General features: G+C 49.3%; 1 protein-coding gene across 1 annotated transcript in view; it reads left to right on the top strand.

Moving 5' to 3' along the window:
- LOC144169268 (uncharacterized) overlaps window positions 1-19,877 on the top strand; it is a 90,356-nt gene extending 70,479 nt beyond the window's left edge. Inside the window, exon 5 of the mRNA XM_077698369.1 lies at window positions 19,695-19,877. Coding sequence (XP_077554495.1) covers window positions 19,695-19,877 — 183 coding nt within the window. The remainder of the gene's footprint in view (window positions 1-19,694) is intronic.
- The last annotated feature ends 352 nt before the right edge of the window (window positions 19,878-20,229 follow it).

Raw genomic sequence — 20,229 nt, 5'->3', positions numbered from 1 at the left:
TAAGAACAACTAAGAGAAGCCGAGTACTTTCAAAGACAAAATGTACACACTCGCAGACGAACATGGTAACGTTACGCACAGCATGGACGAGATAATAAAATTAGCGGAGCCATTCTGCACCCAGACAGCTTAAACCAGGGAAAACTGCTGAGCCTAGAAGCGCAGTGTGCGCCGTGCGGTGCCCCCGTAGTAAAGTGGAAGTAGCTAAAGCAACCAGGGGAATGGAAACGAGAAACGCTGCAGGTGACGACGGCGTAACCGTGGATCGTTTAAAGGCCGGAGGATATATTGTATGAGGAAAGCTTGCCATACATTTTCAGTTTTCTAAATAGCCTTAGAGGTAACCATAGCCTGAAAAAACGCCACCACATTCGTCATTGACAAGGAGGGAGATACCAAACATGCAAAGAATTGGATCCATCACCTTACTTTCAGATGTATCCATGCTGTTTACTAAGGTAACAGTTAACCGCATAAACGACAGCCTTGGTTTCAAACAACCGAGGGGACAGGCTGGGTTTAGTAAAGGATACAACAGACCACATTGATCACCGTGCCATTGAGCTAAACTTGTGTATTCTGGGAAGCGGTATTTTTCTTTATGTTGGTGATTACCTCGCCTTTGTGAACTCCGAAGAATTCCCACGCATCGCCATTGATCTTTTGAAAGTGTTTCGTGAGAGTGGTTTCGGGTTCGAAGTTTGCGGTTCAGCTACCCAAAAACCGGAGCTGGAGTTCCTGGACTGCGTTTAAGATTTCAGGAAGGCCATGTTTGCTGGTTATACTTGCTTCGCTCTGAAAAACTCCTCCCTAGTTACAATTCAGCGCATTAAAGTTGGTGAAGAATGGAGTGAGTTTCTCCGTGTTGCGCGCAGCCTTAACCCAGTCCTTCTGTTGATGAAAGCTTGGGTCAGTTAAAGAGGCTAGAGGCGGCAGGTTACCCTAGAACATTCCTCTGAAGTTGTGGCATTAAGTTGATCAGGTGTGCGAAGTCGCGTGGGGGTCACGATGGGGTAAGGAAATAAACTGGCCGTGATTCCCTATGTGCACCGTATGTCGCACGGTTTGAAAAACGTTACCAGTAGGTATGGCGTCCCAGTAAACTGGGGGAAATGTGCGCAGCCGTTCACAGAAAGCCTACGTCGACAGAAAGGGTGGCCAAATCGGGGTCGTGTACAAACAAATTCCACTGTCGTGCGGTGCGTCATACATTGGGCAGACTGGCAGGTGTGCCACTGTTATATTGCGAGAGCATGCACTCTCATCGGACAAGCGTCCGCGACCGCATTTGCCCTCACTGCAACACGTGCGGCTCCCAGCCGATATTTCAGGATACTGATGTTGTTACCAAGAACCCGAAGCAGTTACATCCAGAAATAGTTCCGGCCTATCATATTATTAAGAGGGGCGAAAAATAGGTGAGCCACCTTTCATTGGCGCTTACCGATAAAGTAGTTCAGTTCCTGGGTAATAACAGATGCACAGATAATTTTTGTGTCCTTTAATTTGAGTTTATATGCAACTTTGCCACCTGTGGCGTTGTTCGCCGTTGGTATAAATGTCTGTGACGGTATTTAAATAAATTTAGCTGAGAGTCAGCGCTCGTCCTTTGGTTATTCTCCTTCTTGTCTCATTATTCGCACTGTGATTAGATAGGAAGAAATAGAAAATTCGAGGAGTACAAAAATTCTTGCATCATGCTTTAAACAAAGACCCAGAATTGAGTAGACTCCGCAGCATTGCTAGAAGCATTTAAAGACTATGGAAGAGAGGAGGCCTGAATGAGACTTCCCGACGACATATACGAAGGATGTACGGGTAGGATAATCCTTCACAGGCAAAACGAAAAGTTCCAGATCAGAAAGGAAGTACGACAGGGAGATACCATCTCGCCAAAACATCTCACAGCATGTCTTGAGGGGCTATTCAGGAAGCTTGACGTGGAAAACGCTGGAATATGGATAAACGGGGAATACTTATTCCATTTGGTGTTTTCAGACGACATTGTCTTGCTCAGTGAGTCAGCAGAGCACCTGCATAATATGATTGAACTACAATCACAAGACTTGGCCGCGGGGCTGCAAATAAGTATGAATAAATTTAAAGTAATTAAAAATAGGCATGCTAAAAGCGCCCTCTTCAGTATAGGTAACGGCGCGCTACAACAAACAGACGAGCATGACTGCCTTCGACAGATTGCAAGTGCTAATCCGAACCAGGAGAAGGAAATCCAGCCCAGAATATGTGGAATTGGCCGGGGTGCACTCGGCCAGCACTCCCAAATAATGAAAAGTAGGCTTCCACTATCTCTAAAAAAATTAAAGCCGTTCCACTCAATGTGAAAGCTGTCGGAAGTGCAGAGCAGTGATTCGCCCTAATGGGTGGTGGCGCCATTATCCGCTCACTGCCACCACCCATCACGCTCTCCTCCGCCCTATCTCACTCCTCTCTTGATGAATATATGCAATTCGAATTTCCCGCCTTCGCACTGCTCGCACGCCCCCTGCCTCAAGCTGCGCCAGCGGGAGCTCCATTATTTTTGTGCTTCCTTTAATTGCGTATGCAGGAGCCTTTAAGCGTAATTTCCAACGCGCCACTTTTTTCTTGCGCGGCTGCTTTTTTCGCCTACTATCGTAAAAAGTAACCCCACGAGTGTTCCTAACTAAATGAACGCGGGGGGGTGCCGGTTATATTACACAGATTTTGCCTGAAATGTACCTGCTGTTTTCTTTGCGCTAAACAACGGGGGGATGTATGACAAGTGCCAGCGGTCTACGAGGTTCGACCGGTTATGACTATTTAAACCGCGTGGTTTTCGAAGCCTCAGTGGGACTCCCTTACGATGGTACGTGGCCGCCTGACGACGGTACACCAGGCTCTACTTGGGCCCGTTATCTAGCTTCGCCGCGTGATTCTGGCAGTCGGATGACATCGACCGTTAGCGAGCTACGACGACAAGGCCAGTCCATAAAGTGCTCTGCATTTAAACATACCATACAACCAGTGTGTGCTGTCGGTGATGACACATAGAGCTGAAACTTGCCGCATTATGTACTAAGAAAGTGGAAAGTAAACGTAGGTCGGCACAACCGATCCATGGAACAAATGATGACAGAGTAACGGTTAGGGGCAGAAAACGAGCTTCCTGGATAGGGGAACAACCTCGAGTAGAAGATAAAGGTTAAGAAAAAGAAACGAACTTAAGCTCACCGTACAGTGAGGTAAAAGAGTGACTACCGAGAGACGAGTCTAGGAGAAGGCCATCGGAGAGACGAAATAAAAAAAAATGCAAGGCAAATAATGGACCCGGACAGCTCAGGGCGGGAGCGGTTGGCGGTCAAAGGGAGAAACCTCCGTCCTGCAGTGTACTTAAATAGCCTGTTGATGATTGTGATGTCGGTGGTAACTGCATTACTAGTAAGCTTGGATCATTCTTGTGACGAATTTTGTTAATTGATTGCAATGAGAAAACTTTGCTGTTTTCGCATATTTCTGTGCCGCCAGAAAGAACCTCAAGAAAGCAGAGAACCTCGAGAAAGCAGAGATTGCGAGTGCGGAACTTGACCACAGTCGCATTGCTGATTCGCAGTTAAATTAGTTCCTCTCTATGGCAGTTCTATGTAAGTTGGAGCTGTTCAAAAGGCAAAAAGGGTGTTCTGAATTATGGACTTGTTGGTACATTATACCGTTTAAAAACAGCGCGGAAGACGGAACAAAGGAAGGTGCCGACGACACAAGCGCTGACTAACAACTGTCCCCATTTTAATTCGCGGGAAAATATAGAATGAAAAGCGAAGGAAAGGAAACCAGAACGAGAAATCGAAATAAAATTTGACGTAAAAAAGTGATGACCGGTTACTTACTATGTGAAACAACAAATTGGAGCGTGACCATTTCGAGACGACTAGTCATGTTAGGTATGCGATCTCCTTATCTAGCAGTGGCAAAGACGGTTCACTAATGCAGTCATTCACTTTCCTGTTGATTTGGAAGGCTTCGAAGATCTCCCTCTCCCCTCGCCCACGGTAAGTGGTGAGGGTGGCACATTCTGTGAGGCGGGGGCGGTGCATCCGCAGGAGGCCCAGTGCGCTGACAACGTGCCGCCTGTCGATGACCTGACTTTGCTCGCGTGCTCCCTCAAACGTTCATTCAGGCATCGGCCTCTTCGTCCTATGTATGGACGTTTGCACAACGGAATCTCGTAAACGTCGTTGCTCACGCAGTCAATGTAACGTGTTTCGTGTTTTTTGACGCACGCTGGTCATTTCCGGCTTTCGTGTTTGCGCGCTCACACTGGCGGCTCAGTTTCTTAGGAGCAGAGAACACAAACCATACGCCCGCCTTGCCAACAATCTTTTTGAGCGTGCGGCTCACTCTATCGACGTACGGCATGACGGCTGCGTTTTGTTGTTCCGGTTGAGGGCACTTCTCTGGAGCCTTCGAAGTAAGTTGGAGTAGCAGCTTGATTGCCAAGGCACGCAGGCGGTTTTACGGCCGGCGGTTTTAACGCACCCCTTTGCTATCACATTGACTACGGAACTGCCCACGGACGGGCCGATGAGATTCCTGGACCTTAATCTGTTTTTTGGGAATGAGCACACCTGCTGGGAGCATGCGCCGAGGTCCCAAATAGGCCTATTACCAACAGCTCAGCACACTCAAGGTTCCTCAAGAGGGGAGTGGCCCCGAGCGTGCTAAAAAATGCCCTAAAGAGGTCCTGGCACCCCCCCCCCCCCCCCCCCCCCCCGTGTGCGAAAACGTTTGATGCGCAAGCCTGCGGCGTAAAACCGCCTGCGTGCCTTGGCAATCAAGCTGCTACTCCAACTTACTTCGAAGGCTCCGGAGAAGTGCTCTCAACCGGAACAACAAAACGCAGCCGTCATGACGTACGTCCATAGAGTGAGCCGCACGCTCAAAAAGATTGTTGGCAAGGCGGGCGTATGGCTTGTGTTCTCTGCTCCTAAGAATATGAGCCGCCAGTGTGAGCGCGCAAACACGGAAAGCCGGAAATTACCAGCGTGCGTCAAAAAACACGAAACACGTTACATTGACTGCGTGAGCAACGACGTTTACGAGATTCCGTTGTGCAAACGTCCATACATAGGACGAAAAGGCCGATGCCTGAATGAACGTTTGAGGGAGCACGCGAGCAAAGTCAGGTCATCGACAGGCGGCACGTTGTCAGCGCACTGGGCCTCCTGCGGATGCTACGCCCCCGCCTCACAGATTGTGCCACCCTCACCACTTACCGTGGGCGAGGGGAGAGGGAGATCTTCGAAGCCTTCCAAATCAACAGGAAAGTGAATGACTGCATTAGTGAACCGTCTTTGCCACTGCTAGATAAGGAGATCGCATACCTAACATGACTAGTCGTCTCGAAATGGTCACGCTCCAATTTGTTGTTTCACATAGTAACTAACCGGTCATCACTTTTTTACGTCAAATTTTATTTCGATTTCTCGTCCTGGTTTCCTTTCCTTCGCTTTTCATTCTATATTTTCCCGCGAATTAAAATGGGGACAGTTGTTAGTCAGCGCTTGTGTCGTCGGCACCTTCCTTTGTTCCGTATTCCGCGCTGTTTTTAAACGATATAGAAATAGGAATTGGCAGACACGCAAGCGAATTTACACAGTCTACGACTTACCTACCGAAGTTAGCCTTTGTAACCTAGTTGTGAAGGCCTTAATAAAGCTGAATTGGTGCGCGCTGCCGTTAGAGATACACACGAGGCTTGACTATCGTAATCCTGTGGAAATTACTGGGACATTCAATCACTGGAGACAAGAATACATTATTCGATCGTGGTGTGAATTAATGAGCATTATGCAAAAACTTTGCAAATTTTGAAAGAATTTCGAACTTCGAAAGCACAAATACGCACTCAGTTAGAATTGGTTGCCCTTGCCTGGTACTTAAATTTCAGGTACAGGTAACAATCCTATCAATAACTACGAGGCATGCTCCCGCACTACATTCAAGGTGTCGAACCGAAATAATTGTGCATAAATTCACAGAATTTATTAATGCGTAGCATTCTTATGCCGCTTGTTTTGAGTGTGAGTTTTCACACTCAGTTTTTCTAAATCTTGTCCGACCAATTATCTCCATTTACGCTATTTTAACGAATCGAAGTGGAACATTCGCGAAATCTGCATTGTTGAAATGCATGTAGTATACGGTTTGCCAATTTGCGCATTTTTTCATATTTTACTGCAAAGCAGTATATGTCTAACCCTTGACCCGCCGCGGTGGCTCAGTGGCTAAGGCGTTGCGCTGCTGAGCACAAGGTCGCGGGTTCGTTTCCCGGCCGCGGCGGCCGCTTTTCTGATGGAGGCGAAAAGCAAAAACGCCCGTGTGTACGAGATTTCGGCGCACGATAAAGATCCCCAGGTGGTCAAAATTAATCCGGAGCCCTCCACTACGGCGCGCCTCATCGCCTGCGTTGCGTCGGCGCGTTAAACCCCACAATCAATCAATATGTCTAACCCTTCCATTTTTTTACTTCGGTGTCATCGATTTACTCGGCGCCGCTCCGGAGCTCCTCCTCACCACCGTTTACACCTCTTTCAGAAATATTTTCCCCCTCACCTCCATCGATGCCCCTATGGCAAGTTGCGCAGTCGGCCGTTAACGGCGGTATGCGGTTATCAGATGATTGCGAAAAATGAACAGAAGCCCGGATGGGGGTTAAAAAATGCTCGGACGATTACTACACTCCCGAATATGAAATTTGTGCGCAGCGCGAGCTGCAGTTTTCTCGATCACGCGCATTTCTGTTGCGTCTCAAGAAGTGTTCGCGTGATCAACGCACGTACGCCAGCGTACTCTTCTCTGCTGCTACCTCGCAGTGCGCCGCTGCCGCCGGCCAGCATGTTGCAAATCGTGTTTGAACCTCCCACGCAAATGTCACGTGGTTCGAATTAGCTCCGCAAAAGGGAGCAGCGAGCATGTTGTATATCGCGTTTGAACCTCCCGCGCAAACGTCACGTGGTATGGATTAGCGGAGAATGAAAGAGCGTCTGGGGAAAGTGTCATGGGGAGGGCGCTAGTTAGTGGCGACACATAAAACGTGTGAGGGAAAGGCAGTGCGAGAGATGACGCCGTAGCCGCACGTGTCGTAATCCACTTCACCCTTCGCTAGACGCTCCGATCCGTTTTAAATGCAGAGCATTTCAGTAACTCACGATGTCACCCGCGTTGGCGTCCGTAGTCCGCACGCTCACTGCGCATGCGCGTCGAGTCGAGGCGATAGCGAACACTCACGCGAGGGGCATTGGATTGGATTCGAACACTCTCTCGCGAGGGGCATTGGATTGGATTCGATTGGATTGGCATGGATTGGATTGGCTTGGCTTGACTTGGATTGGATTCGGATTGGATTGGATTGGATTAAAGTGGATTGTGTTGGATTGTGTTGCGTCATAGCCGCGGCACATTGCGTCATAGCCGCGGCAGACGCGCTGGGGCTGGCGCATGCGCAGTACTCTCTCTTCCGCGGTTTCCTCTCCTTCGGGCGCGCTGCGCATATAACCGGTGTGCCGTTCTCCGGCGAAGCAACATCCGCTCTTGGCTCAAACACCTAGAGTCCACGCCGCTTTACAAGTACGCCGACGTCGTCGACTGGGACCGGCTTACGCAGTCCCCTCAACGTATATAAGCGGCGGAGCGCGCGTTCGGAATTCAGTCAAGGGCGTCTTTGCTTGGCTTTCGCTTGACGTGACGCTTTGCTTGACTCGAGTAGATGCGACGCATTTACTCGAGTTCCCCCTGTGGGAAGATGCGGGCGGCTTTTCTTTCTTTCGTCTCTGCTGCTGCGTTCGCTCACTTGGTTACGCGAACATAAACAGACGCCGCTCCCGCGAAGCCCAGGTAACGGCTGCCAAAGTGCTGCCCCCTAAAACGACCGCAACCCGCCGTCGCCGTTTCCACTCAAATTCACTTCGCCAAGTAGCTGCGAATCCCTTGCGGTAGAAGACAAATTTCCCCATTTGGAACGCCGGCTTGAGCCCATATTTCTTTTGCAGCTTGAAAGGTCTTCCAAGCGACACTTCCGCCAGTGTCTTCCACGCCTGAGTATGCGCCATCACCGGTGGCCGGTTTATCCGTGCACGTTTGCGGGTATAAAAAAGGGGGCGTGCACGCACAGCCAGGCTACAGGCCGCTACCGATGAAATGCCGCATGTGCTGGTATTTAGATGTCGATATTACATGGCTCAATGCGGTTAGTCGGCTGCCCTCCTCAATCGAGTGGTTCGGGTGTGAGTTGATGTGTTACACTGACATCTTACACTCACAGTAGATGCATACGATGGGGAAGGGAAACGGACAGCCAAATGTTTGTACGCGAGAATAGAGCTCAAGGGCTTCCAGGTTTTAAATCGTTATGCGACGGATGCATGCCGTTCATTTGGAGGAAGAAGAGCAAGAATCGAACCGTTGGCCCGAACACAAGTGCGAATAGGGTCAAAAACAATAGAAAGCTGCTGGCACCGCCTTTAACGCCTCAAGTTACACTCGTGGAGTAGCGCCTAATACGCCCCGGATGAACAGCAAATTGCCCGCTTAAAACGCCGGCGTGAGCAAATGTCACCTCTTCAGAGGGCTTTCAGGGGATATTTTCGACGGCGTCTGTCCCTTCTAAGCACGCGCACACGACCGGTTGCCGGTTTCTCCGTGCACAAGTTTGTAGTGGAGAATAGTGGGAGGGAGGAAGGGAGGCGTGCACGCGTGGCTATAGGTTTCATCCCGTACGTATAGATGGGATGTCCGCTGTGCTGGTGCGAGATTTAAACGCAGGCGTTAAACGGCCCAATGGGACCTGTCCGGAGTCCTTAGTGGTAGAGCGGATTGGGTTTGTAAGGCTATGTTCAGATTACTGACGCAAAACTCGTATCGTGATCTATAGACGTAAAAAATGCCATGTCACACAGTTCGCTTGGGTGAGACGTGAAAATACGTCATTCTCTAAAGTTTTACGACAGTTGCGGCAACAGTCTGATCCCGGATTTACACAAACAGTGAGATGCTTACGACGCAGGAGGGACACAGGCAGTTCCATGTTTATCTGCAAGAACAAAGCCTGGATCAGTCAGAGGTTCATTCAGCTAATTGGCTAGGAAATATGCTCCATCGCAAATCACGGTAAACGCGTTTTGTTTCGTGCACTCCATGGACTGCATCCAGCTTTGCATGTCATTCTTCTTCACAGAGTGGAAAGGCACTAATTTTTTTGTTATTCATTATTTTTTCAAAATATCGTTCAGCCGATTATCTCCATTTGTGCTATTATAACGATTACAGAGGAAACTTTCACGAAATTTGTAATATTGTGGAAATGCCGTGCATTATACGTTTTGCCATTTTCCGTAATTTTTCAATATTTTTCTTTTTTTTAAGCTTCCGAAAATTTAGCCCAACCAATTATCTCCATTTACGTGATGATAACGATTACATTTGGCACTTTTCCGAAATCTGCATTATTGTGGAAATGCAGGACGTTAGATGGTTCACCAGTTTCCGGAAATATTTTATATTTTTCTTAATATTTAGTTTTTCAAAATTTTGTTCAACCAATTCCCTCCATTTACGCTATTATAACGATTACAGGGGAAACTTTCGCGAAATCTGCAGTATTGTGGAAATGTCATGCATTGTACGTTTTGCCATTTCCCGTAATTTTTGAATATTTTTCTTATTTTTTAGTTTCTTAAAATTTCGTCCGACTAATCATCTCCATTCACGCTATTATAGTGATTACAGGTGGAGCTTCCGCGATATCTGCATTTTTGTGGAAGGCAGGGCGTGACACGCTACGCAGTACAATACGGGTTGAAGAGATGTTGGAATAACGATCGCAAAATCATGGGGACAGCGAAAGGAAAACAAAACGCGAGCAATCGCGTTGGCTTTTTTTTATTTTTGCCTGTCTCCGTTTTTTTCCAGTGGTTTTCCTAGCAAGTCCTAAATTAGCCCAAACCCACACTCAGGGAAAGTTTATGGCTCGTTCAGTCCAGGTTTGGGTCAATTTATTTCGTTCCAGGTTCAGTTTAGCTTGAAATAATTTCCACAGTGACCCCGTTCACAACAACCTTTAAACCGGCTAGTAGTAGTAGTAGTAAGTGGTTCGAGTGAAAAGGAAAAGAAGATGCACTGGGGATATTATTGAGCCCAGCTGGGGGCTCACCTGCATACAACCCAGTGCGGGGGGGAGGAGGGTATGTAAAGATTAGAGGAGAAAGGGAGTGATAAAAGGATAGGTAGGAGAAAGGGAGAGATAAAAGGATAGGTAGGCGAGCACAAGAGCGAGGAGCCTCGACGTGAATATCCGTGAAGCAGCAGCAATGGCGCGTCCAGCAGACTACGGTCTACAGGCGCTGAGCAAGTCCTGTAGCCTCCAAGTAGGCCAGCAGGAGGCGGAAGACGTCACGGCGGGTGGAGTCGGGGCCTGCTGGGTGTAGCAGGTTCTCCAGGCGCTGGTGGGGCAGCCCAAGACGTTGGAGCGAAGTCTGCAGCACTCCCCGGTGTGCCGCAAACTCCGGGCAGGAACAAAGCAGGTGCTCCCGGAGCACTTCTCTGATTGGTTGGTTACGTAGCGCGAAAAATGGAGTTTAAAGCGACAACGTTGGCAAACTAGCAGTTGAGGTAATTGAAAAATCGGCTTGGTCCCAGGAGCATTGGTGAAATCTTACCGTAATGTTGACGCAGTTAGGCCATCATTCGTTTGATCGCACCACGAGAATGCTAACAAGGAGTTACAAGCTAACCACTGTTTTTGGTATTTTTCTGATAGCACTACTTCCTTGCCGGCACCATAAAGCATTTGAAAATTCTTTTGGTGTATTTTGCTTAAAACAATGTTCTTCCAGTCTCCAATGGTATCTGGCGAGTTACCAACGGCTTTCAAACAATACGAGGATGCATTTTGTCCTCGTGGTCATTTTAACATCACAAGCCAAGCAGGTAATAAGACAGTAGAAGACCAGCTCCGAACGTACACGTTCGTTTCAAGCTACCTTTCAGCTAAACAATCGGTAGTTCTGCCTGAAACACTACATCACAAAGAATATAGAAAAAACCTTCATGTAAGTCACTGACACAAATGCAGAATTAGGAACACGAACACACACAACAGGACATTCGCACCGCCCGCGAGGAGCTGCTTTTCCGGTGAAGTCAAAATGACTTGTACCTGTATCAGAGATAGAGGATGTAAGCGCATGGAATCACAATATGTGTGTGGCCACTGTTGGTCTTGCTGCCACAAAGCTTTAACGAAACCACTGTATGTAGGCTCTAAACAGCTATGTAAGAGTACCTGGTAGGCAGCAAGTGATTGATGCACACGTTTACTAGTGCGTGATGTAAAGTTTACAACTCAATCCTTTGGAAGGCGGAGAGCGTAAGATGGGGGTTTTTACGGTGTGTATTGTTGCTTATCAGAGCGTTTAAAACTATTTTGTGCAGATTATTAGCTAGAACCAAAAAGGCCTTCGTAAGCGCTTAAAACACAGACTGGGTATGTAGCATCCTGTCCCTACTGTCAATTGACAGCGCCATGCTTAGGCCAGCAGCAAGCGCAAACTCAATGTGGACACCATGGTCCGCATGGAGTTTGCGACAATAAAACAGGACCAGAGTTTAAAATAGATAGATGGATATATGTAACTTTATTAGGGAAAGGGCTGGCTCTGGCGCCTATAAGGATAGTAGGGCGGGAAAGGAGGGGGTAAATTAAGTCCGGCTCAGAATGTCAGCCTCGCGTGCGAAGTGACAGAGGGAACACAGGACACGGCATGGAGGAAAGAAAAGCTTCATGGGACACGGGCTGCGTGCGTGTGCTGTGGTGGCGAGATCCAGTACTCGTACGTCGGAACTTGGCGGCGATGGCGCGCGCGAATACTCTCAAGTCCGGGAAACTCCCACACAAGATGCTCCATAGTGGGACGGACCCCCAGGTCGCATGTTCGACGGGTGACGTCGGGATGGGAGGGCTCAACGTCTTCTTCAGGTTGCTGGCGTCCATGACGAGAGATGTAGGCTCGCCGTTTAGCAATAACGTCATCGGTGAGTGCCGCTCCAGCTCGAGCAGCCCAAAATGAACATTTTGCCACGCGTCAAGCTATTTTGAGGAGAACTTCAGGGGGGTATGAAATAAACGCTGCGCGCATATTAGCCACAAGCGCTGGAGAAGTGTGGATGGAGAGTCGATTAATTATTTTCCATGGCAGTTATGACAAGTACAAGGCTGCATAAACTACAATGTACAGTAAAGCGAGACCAGGCGGGGGGGGGGGGGGGGAGGGGGGGCACTTGCTCTAAGACTAACGTCATGGTAAAAGTGTATTTGTAAGGTTAGGATACAAGACGCAAATGGAGGATGGTGTGGGCGAGAGATAATAGTGCCAAGCAGCACTCGCCATGAGATTTAATTGATTGATTGGGGAGTTTAATGCGCCGACGCTACGCAGGCGATGAGGCGCGCAGTATGGGAGGGCTCCAGATGAATTTTGACCACCTGGGGATATTTAACGTGCGCCGAATATTCGTACACACGGGCGTTTTTGCTTTTCACCTCCATCAGAAAAGCTGCCGCCGCGGTCGGAAATTGAACTCGCGTCCTCGTGCTCAGCAGCACACCGCCTTAGCCATTGAGCCACCGCGGCGGGGAGCACTCGCAATGTAAATCATGCCTGGGTGAGTGCAATTTAAGTATCGGATCGAACAGAATGCAAACAATTATTTTGTTGAAATATTTTGTAATGAAAGTTTATATCATAAAATCCAGGCTAATGTATACGATGTTCAATAACCAAGATAACATTTACAATTTCTTCCTATGTATTTGTGACTAGAGAGCATGAGAAAGCTTGTTTAAAAGTGTTGCTGAAATCATTCTATCAGGTACGACCAACAAAGATAAACTATCCTGCTTGTTTTAGCTATTGGTAATAGAATTTGTGCGGAGGCAACTTTTAAATTATGTGGGAACGTCAACCGCCAGTGTTCCCGTGTTACTGTAATAATGGTATAACTATTCTCGCAAACTGTGACCATAAAAGTAACAAAAACAATGAGCAAATACTCAGGAATGGCATTTTTATCAACATTCGTGCAGTTCTTCGAACAGAACTCAGCATGTACGTCAATGCAAGACAAAGAATTTGCCTGATTTTCAAAACCTTGCAGGCATGCCTGATTGCGTGGTGGTATCACCCCCACATGCTCTGTTTTCCTAGTATAGGTCCTTGCCTTGCTAAAACCAACACCTTAATTGCATTTTTAAAACATGCGCTGCAAATGTTGAAGAAATTTAGGTTCTGCGGAAGTTGTGCTGCTGAGCCCAAGGAAGCAGGTTCGATTCCAGAGCACGGCGGCCACTTTTCGGCGCACGTTAAGGATCCCCAGGTGGTCAGAATTAATCCGAGGGCTTCCACTACGGTGCGCCTCATCTCCTATGTAGCGTCGGCGCGTTAAACCCCACAGTCAGGCAGTCGGTCGGTCGGTTGGTCGGTAAGTCAGAAGGTTCTGCGAAAAGAACCTCATGGCTAATAGGTGACCGGTAAAAAGCGCAAAGGCTCATGGGTACATCGTCTGCTCCCGCGGAGCCCAGCCACTTCCGGTTCGAGACCTCTCCTGGCCTCCCGTAGGCCGGCAGCTTTCATGCGCGCGTGTGCTTGTTGTTTATCTGTTTGCACTGAAAAAAAAAACCGCTCATGCATCGCACATTCAATGAATAACAACGATGAATCCTACTAGGGACTCCTCTGAAAGGTAAGCACCTTGTGACAAATAAACAACACGCACACACGCGCGTGAATGCCGCCGGCTTACGGGAGGCCAGGCGAGATCTCGAACCGGAAGTGGCTGGAGCAGACGACGTACCCATGAGCCTTTGCGCTTTTTACCGTCACCTATATAAATGAGCGAAACCACTGAAACCACAATTGGTGCACATGGTAGATCGTAAACTCCTGTGGCAAGCAAACTAGCTTCGCCAGTTCTGCGGTTTGCAAAGCCCTACTATCATACTGCGCTATCCTACTATCACCCTACTGCGGTTCACCCTACTATCTGCAAAGCTTCATCAGGGTGTCATTATGCAACAAAACTAAACAATTCTGTCATGCTTGTCTTGCGTAAAATCAAAGCCCCTTTCTTAAGAGAAAAGTAAGGTTCGTTCTGCCCCTGCTACGTTCCAGCGTATGATGGATACCGTGCTCGCAGGACTGAAGTGGCAAACTTGCCTCGTTTACTTGGACGATGTAGTCATGTTTTCTAGTCTTGCGAAGAACACCCACACGACTGAGAGGCGTTCTGGAAGCGATTTGCTCTGCAGAGTTGACTATCAAACCTGAAAAATGCCACCTTGGTTTCCAAAAGCTGAAATTTCTTGGACCCGTGGTTAGTGCTCAACGCGTCCACCCAGATACAGAAAAAAACGGCGGCTGGGAGCTCTTTTCTAGTACCAACCGACAAAAAGGCTGTCCGACGCTTGCTGGGCCTCTACGCCTATTACAGACGCTTTGTCGAAGGATTCTCCGAAATTGTGGAGCCACTCACGCGCCTTACAAGAGGCTACGTACCCTTCGTTCGGTCAGCGGGGCAGCAAGTGGCATTGTCTCACTTCAATGAAAACAGTGACACAGAAATCAGAACTGACGCCAGTAACTTCGCCGTTGGTGCTATCTTGGCACAGTGGCAGCAGGGTGTCGGAAAGGTAACTGCCTATGCCAGTCGCACACTGTCTAAAGTTGAAAGTAACTATTCGGCAACAGAAAGAATGACTTGCAGTGATAATGGCTATAACTAAATTTCGGCCATATCTGTATGGCAGAACCCTTAGAGCCGTAAGTGACCACCATTCATTGTGCTGGCTTGCCAACTCCAAGGACATATCCGGTAGACCCTGTACTCCGGCTGCAAGGGTACGGCGTAACGGTCGTGCATAAATCTGGAAACAAGCACAGTGATGCCGATTGTTTATCCCGGGCGCCAATTCTGATTGACATTCATGAAACCGAAGAGGATTTCCCGTTCCTCGGGGTCACCCATACAACAGACATGGCCATTTCGCAGCAGCAGGACGTCGAACTACGGCCACTAATCGAACACTTCATGGCAAAAGCAGTACTCTACCGCGCTAGTTCCTTATAGTTTCCACTTCGTATTACCTGCGGGGCAACGCGCTTCACAAACAAAGCCACGACAGCAACACTGACCTTCCATTATGTGAAAATGGATGACCTGCAAAGCTGGACGCAGTCCACGGAGTGTACGAAGTAAAACACGTTTGTTATAATTTGCGATGACGCGTACTTCCTAACCAATTAGCTTAATGAACTTCTGAAGGATCCAAGCTTTGTTCTTGCAGACAAACATGGAGCTGGCTGTGCCCCTCCCGCGTCGTAAGCTTCTTCCTGTTTGTGAAACACAGAAACCCAATCCGCGCTACCACTAAGGACTCCGGAAAGGTCCCATCGGGCTGTTTAACATACGCGCTTAAACCTCGCACCAGCACAACGGACGTGCCATCCATCAGTACGGGCGTGAAACCTATCGCTGCGCGTGCACACACACACTCCTCATCCCCTATTCTCCAATACAAACCTGTGTATGCAAAAATCTGCAACCGGTCATCTGCGCGTGCATAGAAGAGACAGACGCGGTCAAAAATATCTCATGAAAGCCCTCTGAAGAAGTGACATTGGCTCACGCCGGCGTTCGAAGCCGGCAAGTTGCTATTCATCCGGCATGGATTTGCCGCTACTCGACGAGCTGAACTTGAGGAGGTAACGGCGGCGCCATCAGCTTTCCGTTGTTTTTGCGCCCATTCGCGCTTGTGTTCAGGCCAACGCTTCAATTCTTGCTGTTCTTCCTCCGAACGAACCGCATGCATCTGTCCCATAACGATTTAAAACATGGAGGCCCTTCAGCTCTATTCTCGCGTACAAACATCTGGCTGTCCGTTTCCTTTCCCCATCGTAGGCATCTTACTGTCTGTGTAAGATGTCTGTGTAACACATCAACTCACACCCGAACCACTCGATGAAGGAGGACAGCCGACTAAACGCACTGGAGAATGTAATTTCCACATATAAATCTCCCTCCAGCCCAACCGGCATTTCATCGGTAGCGGCATGAAGCCTAGCTGTGTGTGCATGTCACCCTTTTCCACCCACAAACCGTGCACACATAAACCGGCAACCGATGATGGCGCATACTTAGGCGTGAAAGACACCGGCGAAAATGTCGCTGGGAAGGCCTTCCAAGCTCAAAAAAATCGGCTCACGCCGGCGTTCTAACTGGCCGAGCCGAAACGGCGAGAGCGGATTTAAGTCGTTTTAGGGGGCAGCACTTCAGAAGCCGTTACCTGAGTTTCGGGAAGCGGCGTCTGTTTATGTGCGCGTAAATAAGTGAGGGAACGCAGCAGCGACGAAAGAAAGAAAACGGAAGGGAACGTCTGGCGAAGGGTGACGTGGAGTACGACACATGCGGCTACGGCGTTGTCTCTCTCACTGCCTTTCCGTCACACGTCTCATGCGTCGCCACCAAGAAGCGCTCTCCTTTGAGACTTTCCCAAGACGTTGTTCCATTCTCCCCCCTCCAAGTCCCGTGACATATGCGCAGGTGGATTTGCAGCAACGTGCTCGCTGCCCCCTCCTGAGGGGCTAATCCGAACAATGTGATATTTGCGCGGGATGTTCAAACACGATTTCCAACATGTTGGCCGGCGGCGGTGGCGCACTGCATGGTAGCGGCAGGGTAGCGTACGCCGCCGTGCGTTCGCTCATCACTCGAACACTTCCTGAGACGCAGCAGAAAGGCGCCGTGACCAAGAAGAGTGCAGCTCGCGCTGCGCACAAATTTATTATTAGGGAGCGTGGTAATCGTCAGTGCATTTTTTACGCCCATCGGTGCTTCTATTTATTTTTCGCAATCATCTGATAACCACGCTACCGATGTCCGCTGCCTACTGCGCAACTTGCCAAAAGGGTGTCGGTAGAGGCGAGGGGGAAAATAGTTGTGAAAGAGGTGTTAGCGGTGGTGAGGAGGAGCCCCGGAGTGGCGCCGAGTAAATCGATGACACCGGAATAAAAACTGGGGGGGTTAGACATATACTGCTTTGCAGTAAAAAGAAATTTCTTATGGGGATGCCATCTGTTCTGCGCAGTGAAATTGTACAAGCCTGTCAGTAGGAGTCTTGCGCTGGTTACCTAGGCGTTAGTCACACGCTCCCACGGGTTCATAAAATGTATTACTGGCTAAACCTGCTTCGATCAGTATGGCAATACCTGAAGACTTTTCGGGATTGCCAATCCCGCACGAAAGCTCTCGTGAGGCCACCGAGGTTACTTCATGCACTGGATCCTCCCGAAGCACCGCTCCGACAGGTTGGGATGCAACTCCTTTGGCCTTTTCCAATATCGGCGTGGATCATTGCAGCCTCCGATTAGGTTACGCGTTATGCCGAGACCAAGGCCCTTCGCCACTCCACTGCTTCTGAAGTCGCCGAATTCTTAGTTGAACACATTGTTAACGCCATGGCACTCCTTCTATTGCAACGGACAGGGTAAGCGCTTTTACCGCTGCCAACCTGCAGGATGTCTTCAATATAACTCACAATTAACACTCACCGCAAATGCACTGCCTACCACTTTCAAACCAACGGCATCACAGAACGCCTTAATGGAACCCTAACTGACATGCTATCCATGCACGTCGATAAGGAGCAGAGGAATTGGCGCAGCTTGCACTAGTGGTGCAAGACAGGAGGCACAGCAGAGCTGTGGTTTGCCTAGCTTCTCCCTACATTGACAGCGGATCCAAGGAGAGAGGGAGCGGGCAGATACCAGCAGTGCAAAGCCATTTTGGAGGGCGCTGTAAAGCAAATGCCATAAAATTATGTACACTGTTTTATTCAGCAGCAATCGTTATCCGTTTCATCGTCGTCTTCCGACGCCGCAGCCGCGTAGGGCAAATCCTCTTCTAGGGCGTCCTTGCCTCGGTAGAATTCCACTTCTTCGTCAGCTGGTCCAGTGGCCATCTCCACATGTGTATTGTGAAGGGATGGCTTGACAGAGTGGTCGTCATCGTCTTAGGCGTGGCGAACCCGTAGCGCGCCGGTCGCTACAAGACGATGACGACGACAAAGGCGGGAGCTCCTCATGTGGAGTAAGCCCATGCGCAAGCCTGGACGACGCTGGGCGTACCCGCGAGGCACGCGCTCAGGAGCGCGCGGTATAATATTTTTTTTGCTAAAGCCTCTGCGCGAAGGTCGTGCCCGGCGTCTCGCCCCGGGGACGCCGGGCGGTCGCCGCGAGGCAGGAGCTCACCTGCACTCGGGGTCTTCTGTGTACGCCGGCGGCTTTGTTGGCCAAACAGCTCTGCTGACCTACGCTACATTTGCCTAAAACACCACCGTGCAAAAAATAATTTAATGCGCACCATTTGAACTTGTTTGCTGGCGCTCCGCAACAAAAAAACCTACGTGCGATGTTGCCTATCGATGAAGGTTATGTGACCACACCCATGCCAAGGCCTTTGCCCAATGAATTGAGGAAGCACGCCAGCTCATGCTCGTCCGTATTCGGCATCAACAAGAAATCGACGCCGAGAAGTAGAACATGGGGCGCCGTAACGTCTAGTACCGACCCGGCGACCTGGTTTGGGTGTGGACAGGGTTTGAGTGTGGGCAGGGATTCACCGCCGAGGACTTTCGGAGCAGCTGCTTCGGTGATGATACTTTTGGCCATATCGTGTCCTCCACCGTCTGTCATACGTTACCTATGAGGGCACCCGAGGGCACAACAGCACGTTCTTCGGGACGGAGTTCAGACGTAGACGTTGTGCACGAAGCGCGTATCAAGCCGTACTGCACATGGCCTCGCGAAACCGAATCGCGATTCTATCTTACGTGCCCTGACACTCTCCGATCACTGAATAGCCACGCGACTGTTTCTCGATTCCGTGGCATCGAGCCGATGCCGACTAGGAGGGGGAGCAATGCCGTGACTAAGGACTATGCTCCCCGCTCGCGCTACGGGGCTGAAAAAAGGAAGGAGCCTTGAAATGCGCCTACAAGGGCGAGGTGAAAAAGAGAGGAAGCAGATGTCCAAGCTTGCTTCTTCTATATAGCTGTGGCATTGCTAGTGACTGCGGGCACAAGTTCGCCCTGTAAATACACTCCTTAAATAGTCTCCTTACTTCTGTTAAGAGTTATAATATATTGTGGGCACTATAATTACCCGCTGCGCCAATGCTCACTTATTTCAACCAAGCATGCAATCATATTCCGCCTCTCTAAGCGACGGTTCATATACTTCATCTGTATATTGTCACAGAGAGAAGACAAAGACGACGACGCTGTGCGCGTTGTGCGTGCGTTGGTGGGTACTGTGGTGGCTGACACCACGTAAACATATCGTTTCGCCTTCAGCCATTGTTCCTGTCATTCGTCCCGCCACCACGTAACAATATGGTCATCATCATCGTAGGTGCCGCGTTCGGCTGCCATCTCCAGCGCTGTATACAGTAGCGAATAACGTCTCCAACTCAAGGCCAACAATTAGATGTGATGCTTTTTTGAATACTCTCATCCCCTGAGTCATTGTGGGCTGTGTGCTTCTCTATTTCTTGAAAGGGAATCCGCCCAGAGGTTTTCATGCTCTGCAAGTGGCGCGTATTTTGCCATGTAGGTGCGAGCGGATATCAAGAAAGCGATGTGGAGTATGGCGCAGCACTTCCTCATCTACGCCGGCGTCGTGCAGTCAACCTTGAGCTGTGCAGAGGGGAGCAGCCGTTTGCAGCTAGACAGCCTGAACGACGACATCCTGTGCAGAATCTTCAGCTTCCTGAAGCTGACTGACGTGTTTGGCTGACGATCAACGTTTGTGCGGCAAGACCTGCGGTGGATGATGAAAAGGGACCGTTGTCCTGAAGCTGACTGGCGTCATGCGTGGCTGACGATGAAGCATTGTACGTCAAGAGCTGAGGTGTACGACAACTTAGGGAGTGTTGTAAATAAAGGGCTTTTCAAAAGTAAAAGACACCACTTATGCTTGCAAGATCAGTTGCACATGGAGTCAGTCAGTTCAGTCAACATCCCACGTGTTTTTAGCGGGAACAAAATGTCCGGGGAAACACCTGGATTTATGTGATGAGGTGAGCATGGCAGCTGATAGACAAATGGACGCACAATGCTCAACATGTATACTATAGTGGAATGAGAAG

The sequence above is a fragment of the Haemaphysalis longicornis genome, unplaced genomic scaffold (assembly GCF_048455015.1).
Source record: "Haemaphysalis longicornis isolate Haplotype H1 unplaced genomic scaffold, Haemaphysalis longicornis Haplotype H1 scaffold_1, whole genome shotgun sequence".
Lineage (NCBI taxonomy): Eukaryota > Metazoa > Arthropoda > Arachnida > Ixodida > Ixodidae > Haemaphysalis > Haemaphysalis longicornis.
This window is presented reverse-complemented; position numbering and strand designations above follow the sequence as displayed.